Consider the following 17,386-nt stretch of genomic DNA (forward strand, 5'->3'; position numbering starts at 1 on the left):
ATACAGATAATTGTAGGAGGGATTAGGGGGTGGAGTAAGACAAGCCAGAGTCACTTTGGAGGAGAATGAGGAGAAGGGAGGTCGGTTGGTGGTCTCATGAAGGTTTGTCTGTCTCCTTTACTTCTCCCCCAAGACCAAGTACTTTTGCTGATTCTGACTCCGGCTGATCCTGAAGTCACCAAGGAGCAAACTCAGACTTCACAGGTGTTGTAAAAAAAATCAATCTCAAAGTCTGGATGTCTTGGATTCCAGCCCTGCCTCTTATACTTACTAGCAGGATAAACATGGGCAAATCACTTTGATCTAAGTCCATACATTGCAAAAGAGTGCTACTCTGCATTGGTAGGGATTTGGAGAGTTCCATGCATCACAGATTCAGAACAACAACAAAAAAAAAAAAATTCAAAAAGCTAGATGCTCAGAAAAACATTTTTGATGAGTCACTAAGCATTTATTAAGCATTTTGGGAGGACTTTGAGACAAATCCTTGGGTGTCTTACCCTGTTTTCAGCTCCGTCCCAATTCTCTACATAGAAAACAAAGAGACTAGCTATTTCAGAAGGAAAGTCCTAAAATGACAAAAGATCTAAAGTAGTCCAAGTTATAAAGTTGAGGGCTTGAAAGAGGATTTAAAATAAGGTGGGATTTGTTAAAGTAAATAATTAAAATTTAAAATAGAACATAAAGATCTGTCATGGAGTGTGCTATAGAAAGAGTGATGAGAATTAAATAAGGAGTATCTAAATGAAATTAGGTTTAATTGAGGTCTAATGACAGGTTCGAGGTACAGGGAGTGAAATAGAGCTCCTCTGCAACCCCTTTGGATTTGGTGCAAGAGTCCTCTGTAAAGGAATTTACTCGAAAACCTAGATTGATAAAAGAGGTTTATTGTGGGGTTTGGAAGTAAGGTTGAAAGGTAGAAAGACACCAGAGCCAGGGCTGGCACTGGTGGGCAGAAACCCCTGATATGGCCGGCGCAAGGATGCCATGTTTGGGACTTCTGCAAAGAGTGGAGTCCAGTTTCCCCCTTTTATAATGGGGGGCTTTTAGTAATCTTGAAGGGACTCATGGGTGGAGTCCCAGATTGGCCTCTGGCTGGGTTTCAGCCAGGGTTAGAATTTGAATAGAATTCAATGAGTTTTAGATAAGGTGCTTGGGGTGAGGGTTGGGAAACCTCAGCAGATCATTAGAATGGGGGCTGGGACAGCCCAAGTTGGCTCAGATTCAATGGGGGCTGGGAGAGTCCAGATATCTCCCACTGGAATGCATGGGGGTTGGGAATCAGAAAGGAATCTTAACCCACATTAAGAGGAATTTACCAAATTCCATTCTACAGTATTAAATAAGGAAATGGTAATGATAAATTGACATGAATGACCCATATGGAGTAGAGAATGCACTTTGAGGTGTTTTTCAACCAGTTGTTATGGAATTGTACTGAGCCAGTTACAATCTCTAGTCCAGTTCATTTTGTGGTTCAGTGAAATACATCTGGGGGACAGCTAGCTAAATTTTTAATTGAATCTGTCATTTGGCCTCATTAGCACTAAGTTCTAACCAACTGAACCACAAACATATCAATTTGCACTTGTGTGGCTTTTTTTGGTAAATGTTCCCAAGGCTTTTTTTTCTTTCATCTGTGCATGTTTACATCTCTAGATTAACAAATTCAATGAACAGTTACTTTTTTTTTCTCTCTTTTTTTAAATTTTATTTACAATTTTTTTTGACAATATATATGCATGAGTAATTTTTTTTTAATAACATTATTCCTTGTATTCATTTTTCCAGATTATCCCCTCCCTCCCTCTACTCCCTCCCCTAGATGACAGGCAATCTCATACATTTTACATGTGTTACAATATAACCTAGATACAATATATGTGTGTAAATACTATTTTCTTGCTGCACATTAAGTATTAGATTCCGAAGGTATAAGTAACTTGGGTAGATAGACAGTAGTGCTAACATCAATGAACAGTTACTAAAAATCTTCTGTGCTAGTGGCTTAGTGGATAAAGTACTGGACCTAGAGATAAGAAAACTTATCTTCCGGAGTTCAAATTTGGTCTCAGACATTCCCTAGCTTTGTAACCCTGGGAAAATTAATTAATCTTGTTTGCCTCAGTTTCTCATATGTAAAATGAGTTGAGGAAGGAAATAGTGCATCTATCTAGCATCTTTACCAAGAAATAGGGTCAGGGAAAATTGAACATGACTGAAAAACAATCTAAGAACAACAATATGCACAATGCACTGGATTAGCCACAGATAATATAAAGGTACTCCCCTCACCCAAGTAAACAAATCAACACATGCCTTCAAGGAGATTATATTCTGCTAGAGGGATAAAACATAGGCACAATTAAGCAAATGGGACCTGATACAAAATAATTCAGTAGGTAGAAGACACTTATGGAGGGTGAAGAGGGAGAAATGCATCAGAAAAGCTCTTGTAAGGCAATTTCTATCTCATATAGACTTTGAAGGAAATAATGGATTCTGAAATGTGAAGGAAGGAAACAAGTACAGGCTAAATATGGGAGACAGACAACTTGAGTGAAAGAACAGAAGTAAAAAATGAAATGATGCATATCAGATTTTAAAGTTTAAATGACAGGATAAAGATTTTGTATTTTATTCTAGAGATAATAGGGAGCCATTGAAGAATAAAGGAATAGTATATAGATATGTATTTTAGATATAGCAGTTTTGTAATAGTACAACACATAGATTAGAGGAAGGAGAGACTTAAAAACAGAGAGGCCAGTTATGGAATGCATTTGTAATAGTCTAGGCAAGCTGTAATGAGGGTTTGAACTAAGTTAGTAGTCACATAATGGAAGAGAGGAGGAAATACATACACTTTCAATAGAAATAAAATCGATGACTTCATAATTGATGTGATAAAGAAATGACATTTCTGTGGAGTCACTGATGGAAGTGGTGGATGTAAAATTAGGTGATTGGAATGAAGGTGTTGCCCTTGCTAGAAATAGGAAAGTTTAGAGAAAGGGATGGATTTTGAGTGAAATATAATGAGTTTTATTTTGAACATGTTGAGTTTGTGTTGCCTATGCCTTCCAAGTCATGATGTCCAGTAGTCCTTTGTTAATGAAGGAGTAGAGTTGAGGAGAGAAATGATAACTGTATATGTAGAATTGGGAATTAAATATATTAGGGTGGTAATTGAATCTAGGAGAGCTAGAGAGATTACCAAAAGAGAAAATGTAGATAGAAGCCAATCTAACACAATGCCTTGACACTATTCCCATACTTAAGGGGTAGGATCAGGAATCCATGATCTAGTAAAGGAGACAGAGATGTGATGGTCAGAGATAAAGGAGGATGTTGGCAAAGAAAACAATGTAATGCCAACTGAGGGAAAATAAATTATCCAGAAGGGAATCATTCCTTGTATATAAAACTTCAGACAATTTTAAGTAGAATGAAGACTAAGGAAAAGTCAATGGATTTAGCAGTTGTAATAATTGTTAACTTGGGAGACAATGATTTCTGTTGAGTAAGTGAGACTATTATTATGTTAGTAAGAGGTATAGAGTGTAGTCAACTCCTTCTACAAAAGGAATAAGGATTATAATTTCCTTAGAGCAAGGCCTTCTCTTTCAATTTATTTCATATCTCCCTGAAACCTAAAGTAATGCATTTCACCCAGTTAATATTATGGTTACTTTGCTATTTGAAGAGAGATTATTTGCTATTTGAACAGAGAATATTAATTATATTATCTAATTTTCATAATTTGGATGTCAGTGATTATAGCCTGGAAGTATGGTCCTGTTTTGTTTGACAAAGTAGATTTGGAGCCTTTCACACATCAACTTAATCTTTTCGAAGACTCAGACTAACCTATTAGATAGTCTTCAAGATGTGCAGTAGCCTACAAATTCATCATCTTGCAGGCTGTCTGGTAAACAAGCTTCTCTTCAGCAGCAGACATACAGCCAGTCACAAGCCCAAGTTTGATTCTTCTTGATCTTTGTAGGCACTTCCAGAACTTACATTCTGCTCCTGTAGTCTTTGAAAATCTGTGGTTCAGCAGGGACTGTGATAAAGCACTGGACTATAAATGTAGTAGTTGTCAGGGCAAGGTTCCAGAATTCAGGAAGAATAGTTGGAGCATAAGAAAACAGGATGCTAAGGAGAGTCTGTGACAGGGAGAGATTAGCAGGCACTAGGCTCCTAATATTGAGCCTACTCTTCTGCCTCAGCCTTGCAACTGTATATGGTTCTTTTGGAACTATATGATTTGTTTTATATGGTCTTTCATACTACCTCCCACATAGTAAAGGTAGGAGCAATCTCATCCTAGATAAATAGGAGCTTGTAACTGAGAGGTGGGCAGAAAATTGCAGTGACCTCTCAGAGGCAGATTATGATATATTATTTTTCATAGCAAACTCTTTAATGTAGCAGAATAATAACTACCTTTGTATTAAAAGTAGAATTACCAAAAGTTCCATCCATTAAAATACCTCAACTTTTCCCTTTGTCAAATGAAGCTTTTTTGTTTTTAATGCCAGCATTGTCAAATTGAATTGAATATTGCTTTTTCAGTCATATTAGTTTTTTCAAATAAATTACCTTTCTAAAATAATTACTTGCCATTTAAAAATAAAAATATGCATTGAATCAAAAACTAAAAATGTTTAGATGATACTTGTTTAGCTCATACTATAGGGATTATAGGTTCATGGAGCTAGAAATGGGGATGAGTTTAGAGGTAATCTATGAATTACTGTAAGGAATTAATTCTAACCCCTCCATTTTACAGATAAAAAAAACCCTGAGGCCCAGAGATGTCAAGTTGCCCAAGTTCATACAAGTAATAAGCAAAATAGCTAGATTCTAAGCCAGGGTGTTTTACTATAAATTCAGCATTATTTTCAGATTACTATTCAGGCAAGGATGTTGATTTTACATGGAAGAAATACAGATGGTAAAATCAAGGGCATAGGAGCAGAAGGGAAAAAAAAGGTCATTCCTAAAATTTTCTGATGTTCTAAATTAAAAAAAAAATCTATTTTGAAAAAAAAATTATTGCTATCATTTCCCAGCAATTCTTCCTCTTTGCAAAAAACTCTCTCTTAAAAACAAATTGTTAAGAAATTGACACACTGGCCCTGTGTGAAAAAGCATGCCTCATTCTTCATATGTACTGTCCCATCTCTCCACCAGGAGGTATCTTTTGAAGGCTTGAGTTCTTGTGTGTCAGGTCCAGGAAGCTAATGAATGTCTAACCAAAGAGTATACAAAAGCAATTATTATGTTATAATGGCTCAATCAACCAGCATTGTAAAGCAGTAAGAAGTTTCATTTATATATTGAGTTTAAAAAAAAAAAAAAAAGCATTGTTAAATATAGTCTTGACACGGATGATCAGATATCAAAGAGAATTTATTAAAGAAAAATCTTCCAGGTCATAACCTTTCTGATGCACCCACTACATGTTTCCCAGTAAATAGATATAAACATGTTCCTCTTCCCTCATCATAAATGGAATGTTCAAAAATGGTGGAAAACTCCTCCTATGGGGTGTGTTGTTTAATATTCAATTAGCCTATTAAGCAAGCACAGTAGAGATTTGATCAAGTCAGGTCATTGACCCCAACTAATTTAGGTTGGATCAGCTGTTATCTTAAGTTTGTGTTTTTTTCAAAACCACAAGATGCTTTCTAATTGGCTGAATCTATCTGTGTTCCTAGCTTCCCAATTACTGTTTACTCAAAGCTTCTATTAATCACTTAATTATTTTTGTGGAATCTTAACCTTCCTTACCAATCACATTCTGAAAATCTCCTGGTCAGTGGTACTTGTTGTGATACAGGAGCCACCAATGGCTGCTGGAAATCTAACTTGGACCTGTAGAATTGTTCTCTTCATGTGAAAGGATGATGATACAAGGGGTCTGAGAGGCAGTCAATGGTACTTGTTGTGATACAGGAGCCACCAATGGCTGCTGGAAATCTAACTTGGACCTGTAGAATTGTTCTCTTCATGTGAAAGGATGATGATACAAGAGGTCTGAGAGGCAGTCGTGTTCTCTGACCTCTCTCCTCTTCCCTCTTGCCTCCAATTTATTTCATTCCCAATCCACAAGGAATACCTTCTTAAGTAAAGGCTGCTTTGCTACTCCTTCAAGTGTTATGATTCACAGCTGTGGAGGCTCTTGGAGAATTGACCTGCCCCTTCACTTAGGCATGATTCTTAACTGGTGAATGATAGTTGGGGTGAGGGGGTGGGGAGAAATACATTGGAGGCTAGGAGACCAAGTAAGAAACTATTAGAATATTCTAGTTGGTAATTGAAAGAACCTAATAGAGAGAAAGGCAAATAGGCAGGAAATGTGAAGTTAAAATGAACAGGTCACTTAACATCTTTTTGCCTCAGTTTCCTTATCTGTAAAATAGGGATAAAAATAGCACCTAACTCCCAGGATTGGAAAAAAAAAAAGATCAAATGAGATAATAATTGTAAAGAACTTAACACTTTGCCACATAGTAAGTGCTATATAATTGTTGGCTAATGTCAGTAGTTAAGAAGGAAAGGTCCAAAATTATTCCAAGGTTGTGATTAAGTGATTGATTATGGTGGTGCTTTCACCAAAAATAGAGGGAAAGGGGAAGAGAGACAGAGATAGAGCTAGACAGACAAAGGCATAGAGACACATAGAGACAGAGAAAGAGAGAAAGAATATAGAGATGAAAAAGATCAATATCTTTATTGATGTTACTTGTTTTTATTGTTGTTTGTTCTTCATTCTCAAAGAGGACCATAATATCAGGGAAGTGATCCTATGACATGCAATCGAATTCAATTTAAGTGAGGGAGGACTGGGCAAAACCACCTGCCTCACTCTCCCCTACAGAGCCATCTGGGGCCAGGGGCAAGACATAGATTAGGACGACTGGAGATGGGGGAGATCTTGACCTTTTTTGGGCTCAGGTCTTCTACAGATTTCAGTTTGACACCACAGTGATTAAGACTAGGTAGCAATTGAGGCAAAGAATCTCCTCTTTCACCTTGTCCAAAAAAATCTAAAAAATAAACGAATGAATCTGGGAGGGGAAGACTCAGGGTTTCTGGCAAAGCAGAAATGATTGCTATTTACATTCAATCTAAGTCAGTCCCGACCAAACAATGATCAAAAGGGCTTATCGGCTTAGTTTATGACCTATTGGTGGCCAATTAAAATCACCTTGATTTTGATGTAAGGCTTGGTCCTTAAGACGGAGATCACTAGAAGTGAGAGAAAGGCATGACAGTCATTGTTTCTCTTTTGTTTTTATATCCTAGAACCCACTTGGTGTTTTGATGAATAGCAAATAATGGAATGCCCTACTGCCCCCGTTATTTCATTCTTCACTAGTTTCAGATTAAATTATTGTCTTCATTTTATGGATGCCTATCTTAAGAGGAAAGTAGAGAACTTTGAGAAGGGTATAGTGATAAAAAAATATTTGGACATTAATTTCTTTGTTGAAAAGTCATAGATATTTGATTTTGAAACCTGGGGAGAAAAAGATTAATGGGAAACTTTCAGGCCTCCTGAATATACAGAGGCTAGTGATCATCACTTTGCTGTGATCAGAACTAAAATGAACTTAAACTTCATAAGGGGATTTGAGTTTAGGGAAGAAAATAGTTCCTGATGATGTGGGTTGGTATTCATGGGAATGATTTACTAAGGGAAATTATTGAACATCTTCCTCTTGACATCTTTAAAAACATTCTGAGTGTAGAGGAATAACCTCATAGAATCAAAGAATCATACTACTTTCAATATTTATGTAGCCAAACATCCTCATTTTTATAAATGAGTAAACTGAGACCTAGAGAGATTAAATGACATGCTAAAGTTACACAGTTGTATAGAAGTAAAGCAGAGACTAAACTCCTGATTGCCTGAGAGTAAAGTGTTTGAGTGAGCTATTCTTTGCTTTTTTGGTATAGATTAGTTTATACCAGAAAGGGTTAGGGAATAGATTAGGTAAAATAGACCTGATCAAAAAGGATTTTTAGGCTTATATTTATTTTTGAAAATTGTATTTTCTCTATTCCTTTTCCAATAGTCTAATATTTAAAAAAAAAATCTTAGGAGAGAAGATATCATTACTGATAGTGGAATTGAGAATCAATTTGGGATTAATTTTCCCTAAGTGCACTTAAAAAGCATAAAATTTTAGCCACAAATGTGACTACTAAAATCAATGAATGAATTGTATTCAATTAGAAGATAGAGGCAACTGAGTGGATAGTGGATTGCATGCTAGACTCAGGAAAACTTGAATTTAAATCTTATCTTAAACAGTTAACAGTGTTAAGTCTGGACAAGTGAAAATCTCTCAGCCTTAATCTCAAAGCACTATATAAATGTTACCTTGTATTACTATTGTTAGTACTTGAGTTGTCAGTAGAAATCCTAGTTCTTATTGCTATTATAATTATTCAAACTGGAACAAGTTATCCCTAGAAAGAAGATACAACTTTTCCATACATAAAAATATATATTGACTGCCTTTTCCTTATATAAGGGAAATAAGACAAAACAGCTTAAAGTTTTATTTTCCCCATGTGATGTTTTTCATGATCTTATATTAAACATTTTGTGATTAGTCACCATTCCTATTTTTGTGATAATTAACATAGATCAATATGCCTCTCTCTAAACAGGGACAAGTGATCCATATGTGAAGTTTAAAATTGGAGGAAAAGAAGTTTTTAGAAGTAAAATAATACACAAGAATCTCAATCCTGTGTGGGAGGAAAAAGCTTGCATTCTTATTGATCAACCTAGGGAACCTCTCTATATAAAGGTGAGCTACTTTTTTTTCTTTCACCCTAATGGAAACTGACATAGAAATGCTTGTTCAATAAAGCTGTCTTCTTTGTCTAAAAAGATTTTTCACTAGGGGAGGTTCTCTGCAGCATGTGCATTTTTTTATTTAGTATTTTGTTTTGTTGTTGTCGTTTGTCCTTTATTTTTGAAGAGAACCAATCACATCATGAGGGTGATATCTTGATTTGCCCATGAATTGGATTTAAATGAGGCAGGGCTGTGAAAAGTCTCTCCTCCAGACTCATGGTAGTCCAATGGCAAGGGAAAAAAATCAAGATGACTGGTAATAATCTGGGACTCAGTGAGGGACTTTGACCTTTCTAAATTAAGGTCTGATCATGTTTCAGTTTATCTGAAGTTGTGCCCTTTTGTAATTAAGGGTTAGGTAAGAATTGAATCAAAAGATGGATCAGTTTAACATCACAAAAAATATCAATCTGGGATTGGAAGTCCTTAGAATTTCTGGCCAAAACAGAAAACAGTTTTATTTAAACTTATTCTAAGCCATCAAAACTTAAACAATGAGCCATTAAGGCTTGGACTGGTGTTATTATTGACTTGCCTACTGTTTATGAGTTGGTAAAAGAATATTAGATTAAATTAAAAGGAAATTGCTACATTCTTATCCAAAAATTAAACTGAATTAGAGAGAGTAAGATTGGATTGAATTGAATTATTCTGTGGTCTAGAATCTGTACACTATCAATTCAACAAATGTTTAACAAGTGCCTACTATGTACAAGACAGAAGATACAAAAATGAAACATAATATAATCCCTTGTCAACAAAAAGCTTATAACCTTAATGGGGTGGAGAAAGATTTAGAATGGTAAAGAAGGAACTATAATATACTTAGAATATTATAAAAGCATAGAGTAACAGGTAATGAAGTCCTGAGTAAATAGGAGGTTGGCAGAGAAAGAATGAAGTACTGATAAGATTACTCCTTGAGGCAGTCAGGGAAGGGCACTGATAGGGATCAGTTTTAACCTCATAATCCCACCCTCTGTGGACCATGCCATGTTTATTTCCTAAGAAATCTGAGTTATGTCAAACCCCTGAGTTTAAATTTCCATGCCATGCCATCTTTGCTGAATCCTTTTTGGGGATATAACCTGATAGGACATTCTCCTCTTGATGTCTTTCCATCTTCCTTTCCCCATGCTACATGCTGTCTCTCCTTTCATCCCTCCACTATTGCCTTATGATTTTTCCTCTCATCCCCCCACCATTGCCTCATGGTATTTTTCTATGGATATACTCCAGCTTCACGAGGTTTTTCCTTTCTCCTGGTTAATTGTGTTTCACTAGAGAACTTGTACTTTCTCTTATTGTTATGTGGTCTCCCAAATCAATTTCATATTTATTACTCCTGTGCTTTTTTTATCTCTCCATTTTGTCTATAATCTCTTCTCCTAAATAAATTTACCTTTGCCAAAGACAATGACCATTGTGAATTTTCACATGACCAAATCCCATCATTTAGTGCTAAACCCAAACACATCCTAAATTGCTCTCCTAAACCACATTAACAGAAGGAAGAGGAAAGGAGCCTTTTCCCTTTGGGGGCTTTTTATTATCTCTATTGTATTCAATTAAAAGATAGAGGCAACTGAGTGGCATAGTGGATAGGGTGCTAGGCTCAGGAAAACTTGAATTTAAATTCTACCTTAGACAGTTAATAATGGTGTGACTCTAAATAAGTGATAACCTCTCAGCCTTAGTTTTTTTTCATCAGTAAAATGAAGCTATCTATGTTGAGGAAGAGTCAGAATACAGCAGGGTCTTGAATCTTAGTCCCATGTCAGAATAATTGTCCAGAATAGAAACTTATTAACAGCTGGTGCAAAGATCAGTGGGAAGTTTATGCAGTTTCATGCCCTCTAGTCCCAAGAAGAGAATTCCAGTTCTCAAGTTCTTGGGGGACTAGAAAGAGGAGGAGGAGGTGAGGTACAAGGGGAGGCCTAGACACTCTTTAGCTGATAGAAGCTGAGAATCAGATGGAAAAGAGGCTTGTTGTTGTTTGTCTTTTATTCTCCAAAAGGACCAAAGACATCAGTAAGGTAATGTCTTAACTTGCAAATGAATTGGATTTAAGTGAGGCAGGGCTGTGTGCAAAGTCATCTATCTCATTCTCTCCTCCAGAGTCTACTGAGTCCTGTGGCAAAACAAAAGTCAGAACAGCTTAAGATTGCCCTTGACCAAATGTTAAAAATTCAGCAACACTAGCTTTCTGGATAGAAAAGAGAATTTCATCAATAGTGTGATCAGAGATTCAACCTTCGAGCAATAGCACCATCTTTGAGAGTTGCTTGTTTAGCAACTCCAAGTTCAGAAGCCTTTTACCTAGGAAAGGGGAAATTCCTGTTCAGTTCTTAGGGGAGAGAAAATGATTATACGTATGCCTCTTGAAGATAGGAACAAATGACTCAGATTTCACCATCCTCTTTGACCTGCCTAACAATTTGAAAATTATACTAAGTGTTCAATAAAAGCTTATGGAGTGACAGAATTTTGATGCTTGTAGGCCAAAAACCAAGTTAAGATTTTCCTAGTTCACAGATGTGCTAAAGCTTTTGTTCAGAGCAACAATGCTGACAGCAGACTTGTAAAAATGGCTACAATTTGATGTTGCCATCAAGTCACTTAGTGATTAGATAAAGGGGAAGTAAGGAATACTCAGAGGTATACACTTACGTGTTCTAGATTTCTAATTAGAAATAGACTATACTTTTAGAATTCACCTAAAGATTTATAAGTAAAAACTTGTTGACCATTATTGCTAGTGAAAAATCAAATCCAGTGTTTTAACTTGGCATTTGCCTATCAGTAGTATTGTAGATTTTGACAATAAGAACATATTTCAGATGTCCCATTCTTTTATATATTTCCATCAAAAATACTAGGTCAAAGCAAGAAGATGAGGAAGAGAAAAAGTGAGATACCGACTATGAGATTGCAGCTAATATAACCCAATTAAAGTCACAGTAGCTAATTAACATTTAGAAGAAAGTTGAGATACATTGCTTAAAGAAAAAGACATATCTATTTTATGAAGGCTCCCAACTCTTTCCAGTGAATAAACAATCCTAAACCCTCTCTACTTTTGTATAATTATGTGGATATGCTGAGGGGAGCCCCAAAACTCTTTCTCTTTGTCTCTCTCTCTGACTTTGGGAATGAGCCATGAGGACTCCTTGAAGGAGAAAATCTCCTTCAACCCCGTCTCTGAGAGAGACTGCCCCAGGGAATCAGATAAAAGTGGTTTATCTAGATGGAGCTGGTTGAATCCTGAGCTAAAGAATTCCAACCCTATTTAAATAAGATTTTCTATTCAATTCAACTCAAGCTGTACCCAGCCCCATTGAGAGCAACCCCCAGCTTGTAGCCACAGGCTTACAAAAGACTCTAAAACCCTCTCTTTGCAGAAGTCCTAACATGCCATGCCATGCTATGCCAAGGAAACCTCTGCCCGCTAGAATAATATTTTCTTCCAGTGCTACTCTCTTTTTATCCTCACCTATTTCCCTAATGAGATTTTATGCCTCTCTGAAAGGATTTCTCTAAACTTTATGTCTCTGACAGACCTTGCCACTAAGAAAGTCAGCCTTTCTATTCACGCATAGCAAAGGCTGACTCCCCAATGCCTATAATAAACTTCTTTTTATCAATCTAGGTTTTGGGGTTTATAAATTCCTTCATGCAGAAATTCCTCTGCATCACCAGAAGAGGGTTCCCCAAAACTCCCTACCCATGTGCCAAATCTCAAGGGGGTATAGGGTAACCAAACCTCTCCATTTAGTATCCTGAACCTCAAATCTGCCGCTAGACCTCATCATTTAACTCCCTGACCACCAGGAACCCTAATCTCATTTTGGTTTCCTAAATCTAGACCTCATCCAACACCTAAACCTCAGCAAATATATGGATCAATTATTTGCAGAAGAACTCAAGATACCATTTGAGCCAAATAACAAAGTGTTTTTTCTCCAATTGATGTAATTATAACTTTCATTATTTTTTCGTTCTTTGTGTTCCTCTTACATTACAAATGTATTACTTATTTATATAAATGTAAATTGTACACATTTAAAGAAATCTTCATTATAAATGTTCACATGGATTATCTGTGCCTGATCAGTGGTAAATCTTACCAGCTCACATTGGTCTGATTAGCCACAGTTGGACACACACTGTACCTTGACCCCAATATGGCAGTGTCATTTGGTACTTTTTGAGCACAAAGGACAACAACCAAATAACCAACCATTAGAGAGTTATTTGGTTGTCAAATGACTTGTGCCCTTATTAGTTGGTATATTTCATGAGAGCAAGGAACCATGCCCTATTTTTAGTCATATTTCTCCTAATTCTTAGACATAGTGCTCTAAACATAATAGGCAATTAATAAATAAATGTTAGATACATGAAACTGCTTTTTTTTCCCTCTTCCCCAATAGAGGGGAAAAGTAGAAGCAATTCCTCAAGCTTATTTTAGTTTCATATTTCAATTACTTTCATCATTACCCTTTTGCTATCCTTTTTAGTTCATATTATCAGATACTATTTTTTGTTTTTCTTCTATCATAAATATTCACTCACTGCCAAGTCCTGCTAGTATTTCTACCAAAACACCTCATCACTCCCTTTTTTTCTCTCATCATCACAGCCTGATTTAAGAACTCATTTTATGTAATAATCCAGTCTCCTCTCTCTGTCTTTGGCAATATTTCCTTTCTAGATCCTTTTTCTACTACCATTCTTATTTTTCTAAGTTGTCTTTTGACCTTACCTCTACTCTCTTCAGGACCTTGCAGCATTTCCCCATTTCTCAATATTCTCAGTCCAAAAAAATAGTTCTTGACCAAGTCTATTGCCTGCCAGCATTCTTCTTCACTTTTTCATGTTCTTCACTTTAATCCAAGGAGCCTCTTTTTTTTCATCTCTCTTTCCCTATTTCTGGACCTTGTGCAGCCAAGACTGTGACCTGAAAAGCAACCTATTTCCTTTGATATTCCAAAATTTACATGCATTTAACTTTTGCAATTTGCACTGATTTTCTAGCTAGATTTAATTATATAGTCAAAGAGAAAGTCAAATTATATATTAATAACTTTTTTAATGTATATCAAGCATAACTGTCAAAAAGAATAATGCAGTTCTCCATTCCCAAACAGATCAGAAATGAATTCATTGTCTTAAAGTATAGCAGGAGAGAGCTAAATTATCTGTTCACAGAGTATTATAATTTTTGCTTCTAGAATCACAGAATTGGAAGGGCCCTCGGATATCATAATCATCTATTTTCTATCTGAGATGTGAATGTTGCTTGTAATGTAAGAGCTTATGAGATCTTTAGATAGACTATGAATGCCCATTTCTGGAGTGTTTTAAGCAAGGACAGACTGAAGAAAAGTAAGGAAATGGAATTGTAAAGATTATGTCAAATTCTTAGACTCTTTTTTGATTGATTGATTATTCTGTTGACATTATATTATATTGTATAATGTCTTGTAGCAATATATAAGCTTCTTACCTATATGAAAATGCATAATTCAGATAGAAAATAATATTTTAGTATCACTTTAAATAGTATTTTGAAGATAACTTTTACAAGCCTTGAAAGAATAAGAATGGGCAGAGGCCCTATTCCAAGAGGCTGCCCAGCAGCTACTGTCAAGATCAGCCCTCACCATAGTCATATAATATCAGTCTCAGTTGGTAACAAGTAGTATCAGAAACTGATACTGGACATAGGCATCTTCTGGGGCTCCCTGAACTGTGCCCCCAAATCCAATATTATTGATATAATCTACAACTGCATTGTACTCATGAATAGCATTCTATGTCATCAATAATAGCAGTCTCATTCTCCTCTGCTCTCTCTGTGGGAAGGAAGAAAGCCACAAAACAGATCTTCAAGGAGGAGAAAATTTTGCATAACCAATTGAAGATCCAGAGGAAATCTAGAAGTACAGGAAAATGACAAAATCAGCTTACTTCTAGAAGAGTGCTTTCAGCAAGGCAAACTGCTCCTGTGTATGGCCCCAAGGCCAGGCCAGTGTGGCAGAAAAGATGACGGTATCTCAGAGGGCAAGGAACTGGAGTTCTGCTTTTAAAAGCTAAAGCTTAATAGAATAAGTAAAGCCTGACTCTAAGATCCATTAATGGAATAAATCCCAGAATGGAGAGTGGGAGAAGCAACCAAAATACCTTTCTTGGAATCATTTATTCACCTGGCTGTCCCTATTGTCAGACAAGATATAATGTTGTTTAACCACTGAGTTTTAAAAAATGTTTTTATTTTTCTCCACTTGCATCTGAAACAATTTTTTACATTTGTTTTAAAAACTTTAAGTTCCAGATCTTTTCCTTTATCCCCACCTCAACCCCCATTAAGAAAGCATTGTGAAGCTATGCAATACATTTCCATAAATTATGTTGTGAAAGAAACTATAGGTCTCCCCTCCAAAAAAAAAAAAAAGTACCTTAAGAAAAATTGAAAGAGAGATAGAGAGAATAAGAATGAATAAGAATTTCCCAGAGTCACAGCTTGTGTAAGTGTCTGAATTTGCATTTGAATTGAGGTCTTCCTGACTTCCTGATTCTAGTCCCAGCTCTATATCCAGTATGCTACCTACATGCCCCCAATACATACATATGTTATTTTCATGTTTGAATCCTTTCTTCACATAGGAGAAAAGATATAAGGCATTTTCCTTTATTTCATATTATTATTATTATTAACAATAGTAATGATAACAGTATAATTCTGTTTTTCAAAGGGCTTTTCTCATAGCAAATCTGTGAGTTAAGAAAAATTTATTTTCCATTTTATAGGAGAAGACTAGGAGGTGAATAATGCCATGACTTCTTATTTTTAATTTGAATTATGAAATAAAATTTTAGCCAATAAGCTACTTACATTAAAAAAAAAAACAGTAAAGAAAATGTTTACACTTTTTGAAGTGTATTACCATTTTCTATTGTATTCTATACATTCCAAAATTCTTCCTAGTATTTAATTCAATTTTCATGATATTTCTGTGAGCTTTGTAAGATGTGTGTTTTGGATGTAATCTCTAGCTTTATTGGGAGGGGGAGGTAAGTTACCTAAGTGAATATGCTAACTTCCTTTTTCTGTGTCTAATGCAAAAGCACAATCTAAATATGATCCATTGATGTCTGTGACATTTTCAAATACTAGAATTACCTGAAAATTGCAACATTTTCATTTTCTTTCCCTATTCTCAATGGAATTCTTGATTTTGATGTCTTGCACATGTCTTCTATGATAGGAAACTAATCTTGCCTGGAAAATATCTTAGTAAGTATTGAAATCTGTAGTGACAGGTGATATGAAAATGTACCAGTAGCTGGAAATATGTGACTGTAAAGAATGTCCTTCACAGTCATAGTTAAAGGAAATTGGGGTCCATGTCTACTTATACCCCAATCTCTAAAGCATCAAGGGAAAACAAAATCCAGTTTTGAACCAAGGTTATAAAATCACATTAAAGTCTATAAAGCTATACTACTTCCAGTTTTTTTTAATCCATAATTCATTTTTAAAAATTCTGGAGTTGTCTTTTCTATGTACTGTGTACATAATGAATATTTATGTTCAATTTTATTTGAAAAAAATGTAACTTTTAATTTTGCATGTATTATTTGAAAAGGGGATTGTTCCTGTTTCTGTGGTTTGCTTTCTCCCATGGTAGGATCCAGTAGGAAGCAAACTGGAAAAAGAATTGTAATAAGGTAGCAATAGACATAGCAGGTTAAAATGTAACACTTAAGATAAGACAAGGGCCTTGGAACCCTTTTTGAATCTACAATGCTGCTGTGGCCCACTGCTTAAGTAATATGATGTGTTCAGCTCTGATAAAGGAATACCTCAATTTCAGAGGCTGTTGAAATGAATTGAAATTTTAAATTGGTCCTTCACTGCCTCTATCATTCAAAGGCCTAGAATCAGCACATAGGGTCACAGTGGAAGAGAGAGAAGCTATAAGAGGGTATTTATATAAACTACTTTTGGGAGGGGGGGTCAATTTTTTGTCAAGAATTAGGGATCCAACAAGTATTAAATTAAAATAGAGGGTTCTGACAGAAGGCATCTTTACTTAGAATCATTCTACTATTAAGAAGTTTGTTGTCTTGGAAAATTCTTTGATACTGGCTAAGAATACCTTGAGTTTGGAGCTGTCAAATGATAATAAAATGTGCAAAAGATTGATTTATTATATTTTTCATTTTTAAAAAATGGTCCAGCATCATTTCTTTTCTCAAAGATTAAGTCTAAGGAGACTGTATATTACTCAAAAGAATGTTTTAGATCAATAGCTGGGGGGCAGATCTCTAGAACCAGTTTAAACATGATTACAATAACAAAGTCTCTGACTTTTTGAGCAAAATTTCTCTTAAACCACAGATATTTTTGCATTCACTGTGCATTTTTCTACTTGTACCATCCATCACACATGACTCTGAAGCAGTCAGGCATCTCATCTATTTGTCCCTGTA

General features: G+C 35.6%; 1 protein-coding gene across 12 annotated transcripts in view; it reads left to right on the forward strand.

The window, feature by feature from the left end:
* The window catches only part of MCTP1 (multiple C2 and transmembrane domain containing 1), a 722,542-nt gene that overhangs the window by 374,767 nt on the left and 330,389 nt on the right, over positions 1 to 17,386 (forward strand). For all 12 annotated transcript variants that reach the window (XM_074282070.1, XM_074282074.1, XM_074282073.1 and 9 more), the window contains exon 3: positions 8,695 to 8,837. In XM_074282070.1, the coding sequence (XP_074138171.1) occupies positions 8,695 to 8,837 (143 nt within the window). The remainder of the gene's footprint in view (positions 1 to 8,694; positions 8,838 to 17,386) is intronic.

This window comes from Sminthopsis crassicaudata, chromosome 1 (genome assembly GCF_048593235.1).
Source record: "Sminthopsis crassicaudata isolate SCR6 chromosome 1, ASM4859323v1, whole genome shotgun sequence".
NCBI classification, from domain to species: Eukaryota; Metazoa; Chordata; class Mammalia; order Dasyuromorphia; family Dasyuridae; genus Sminthopsis; species Sminthopsis crassicaudata.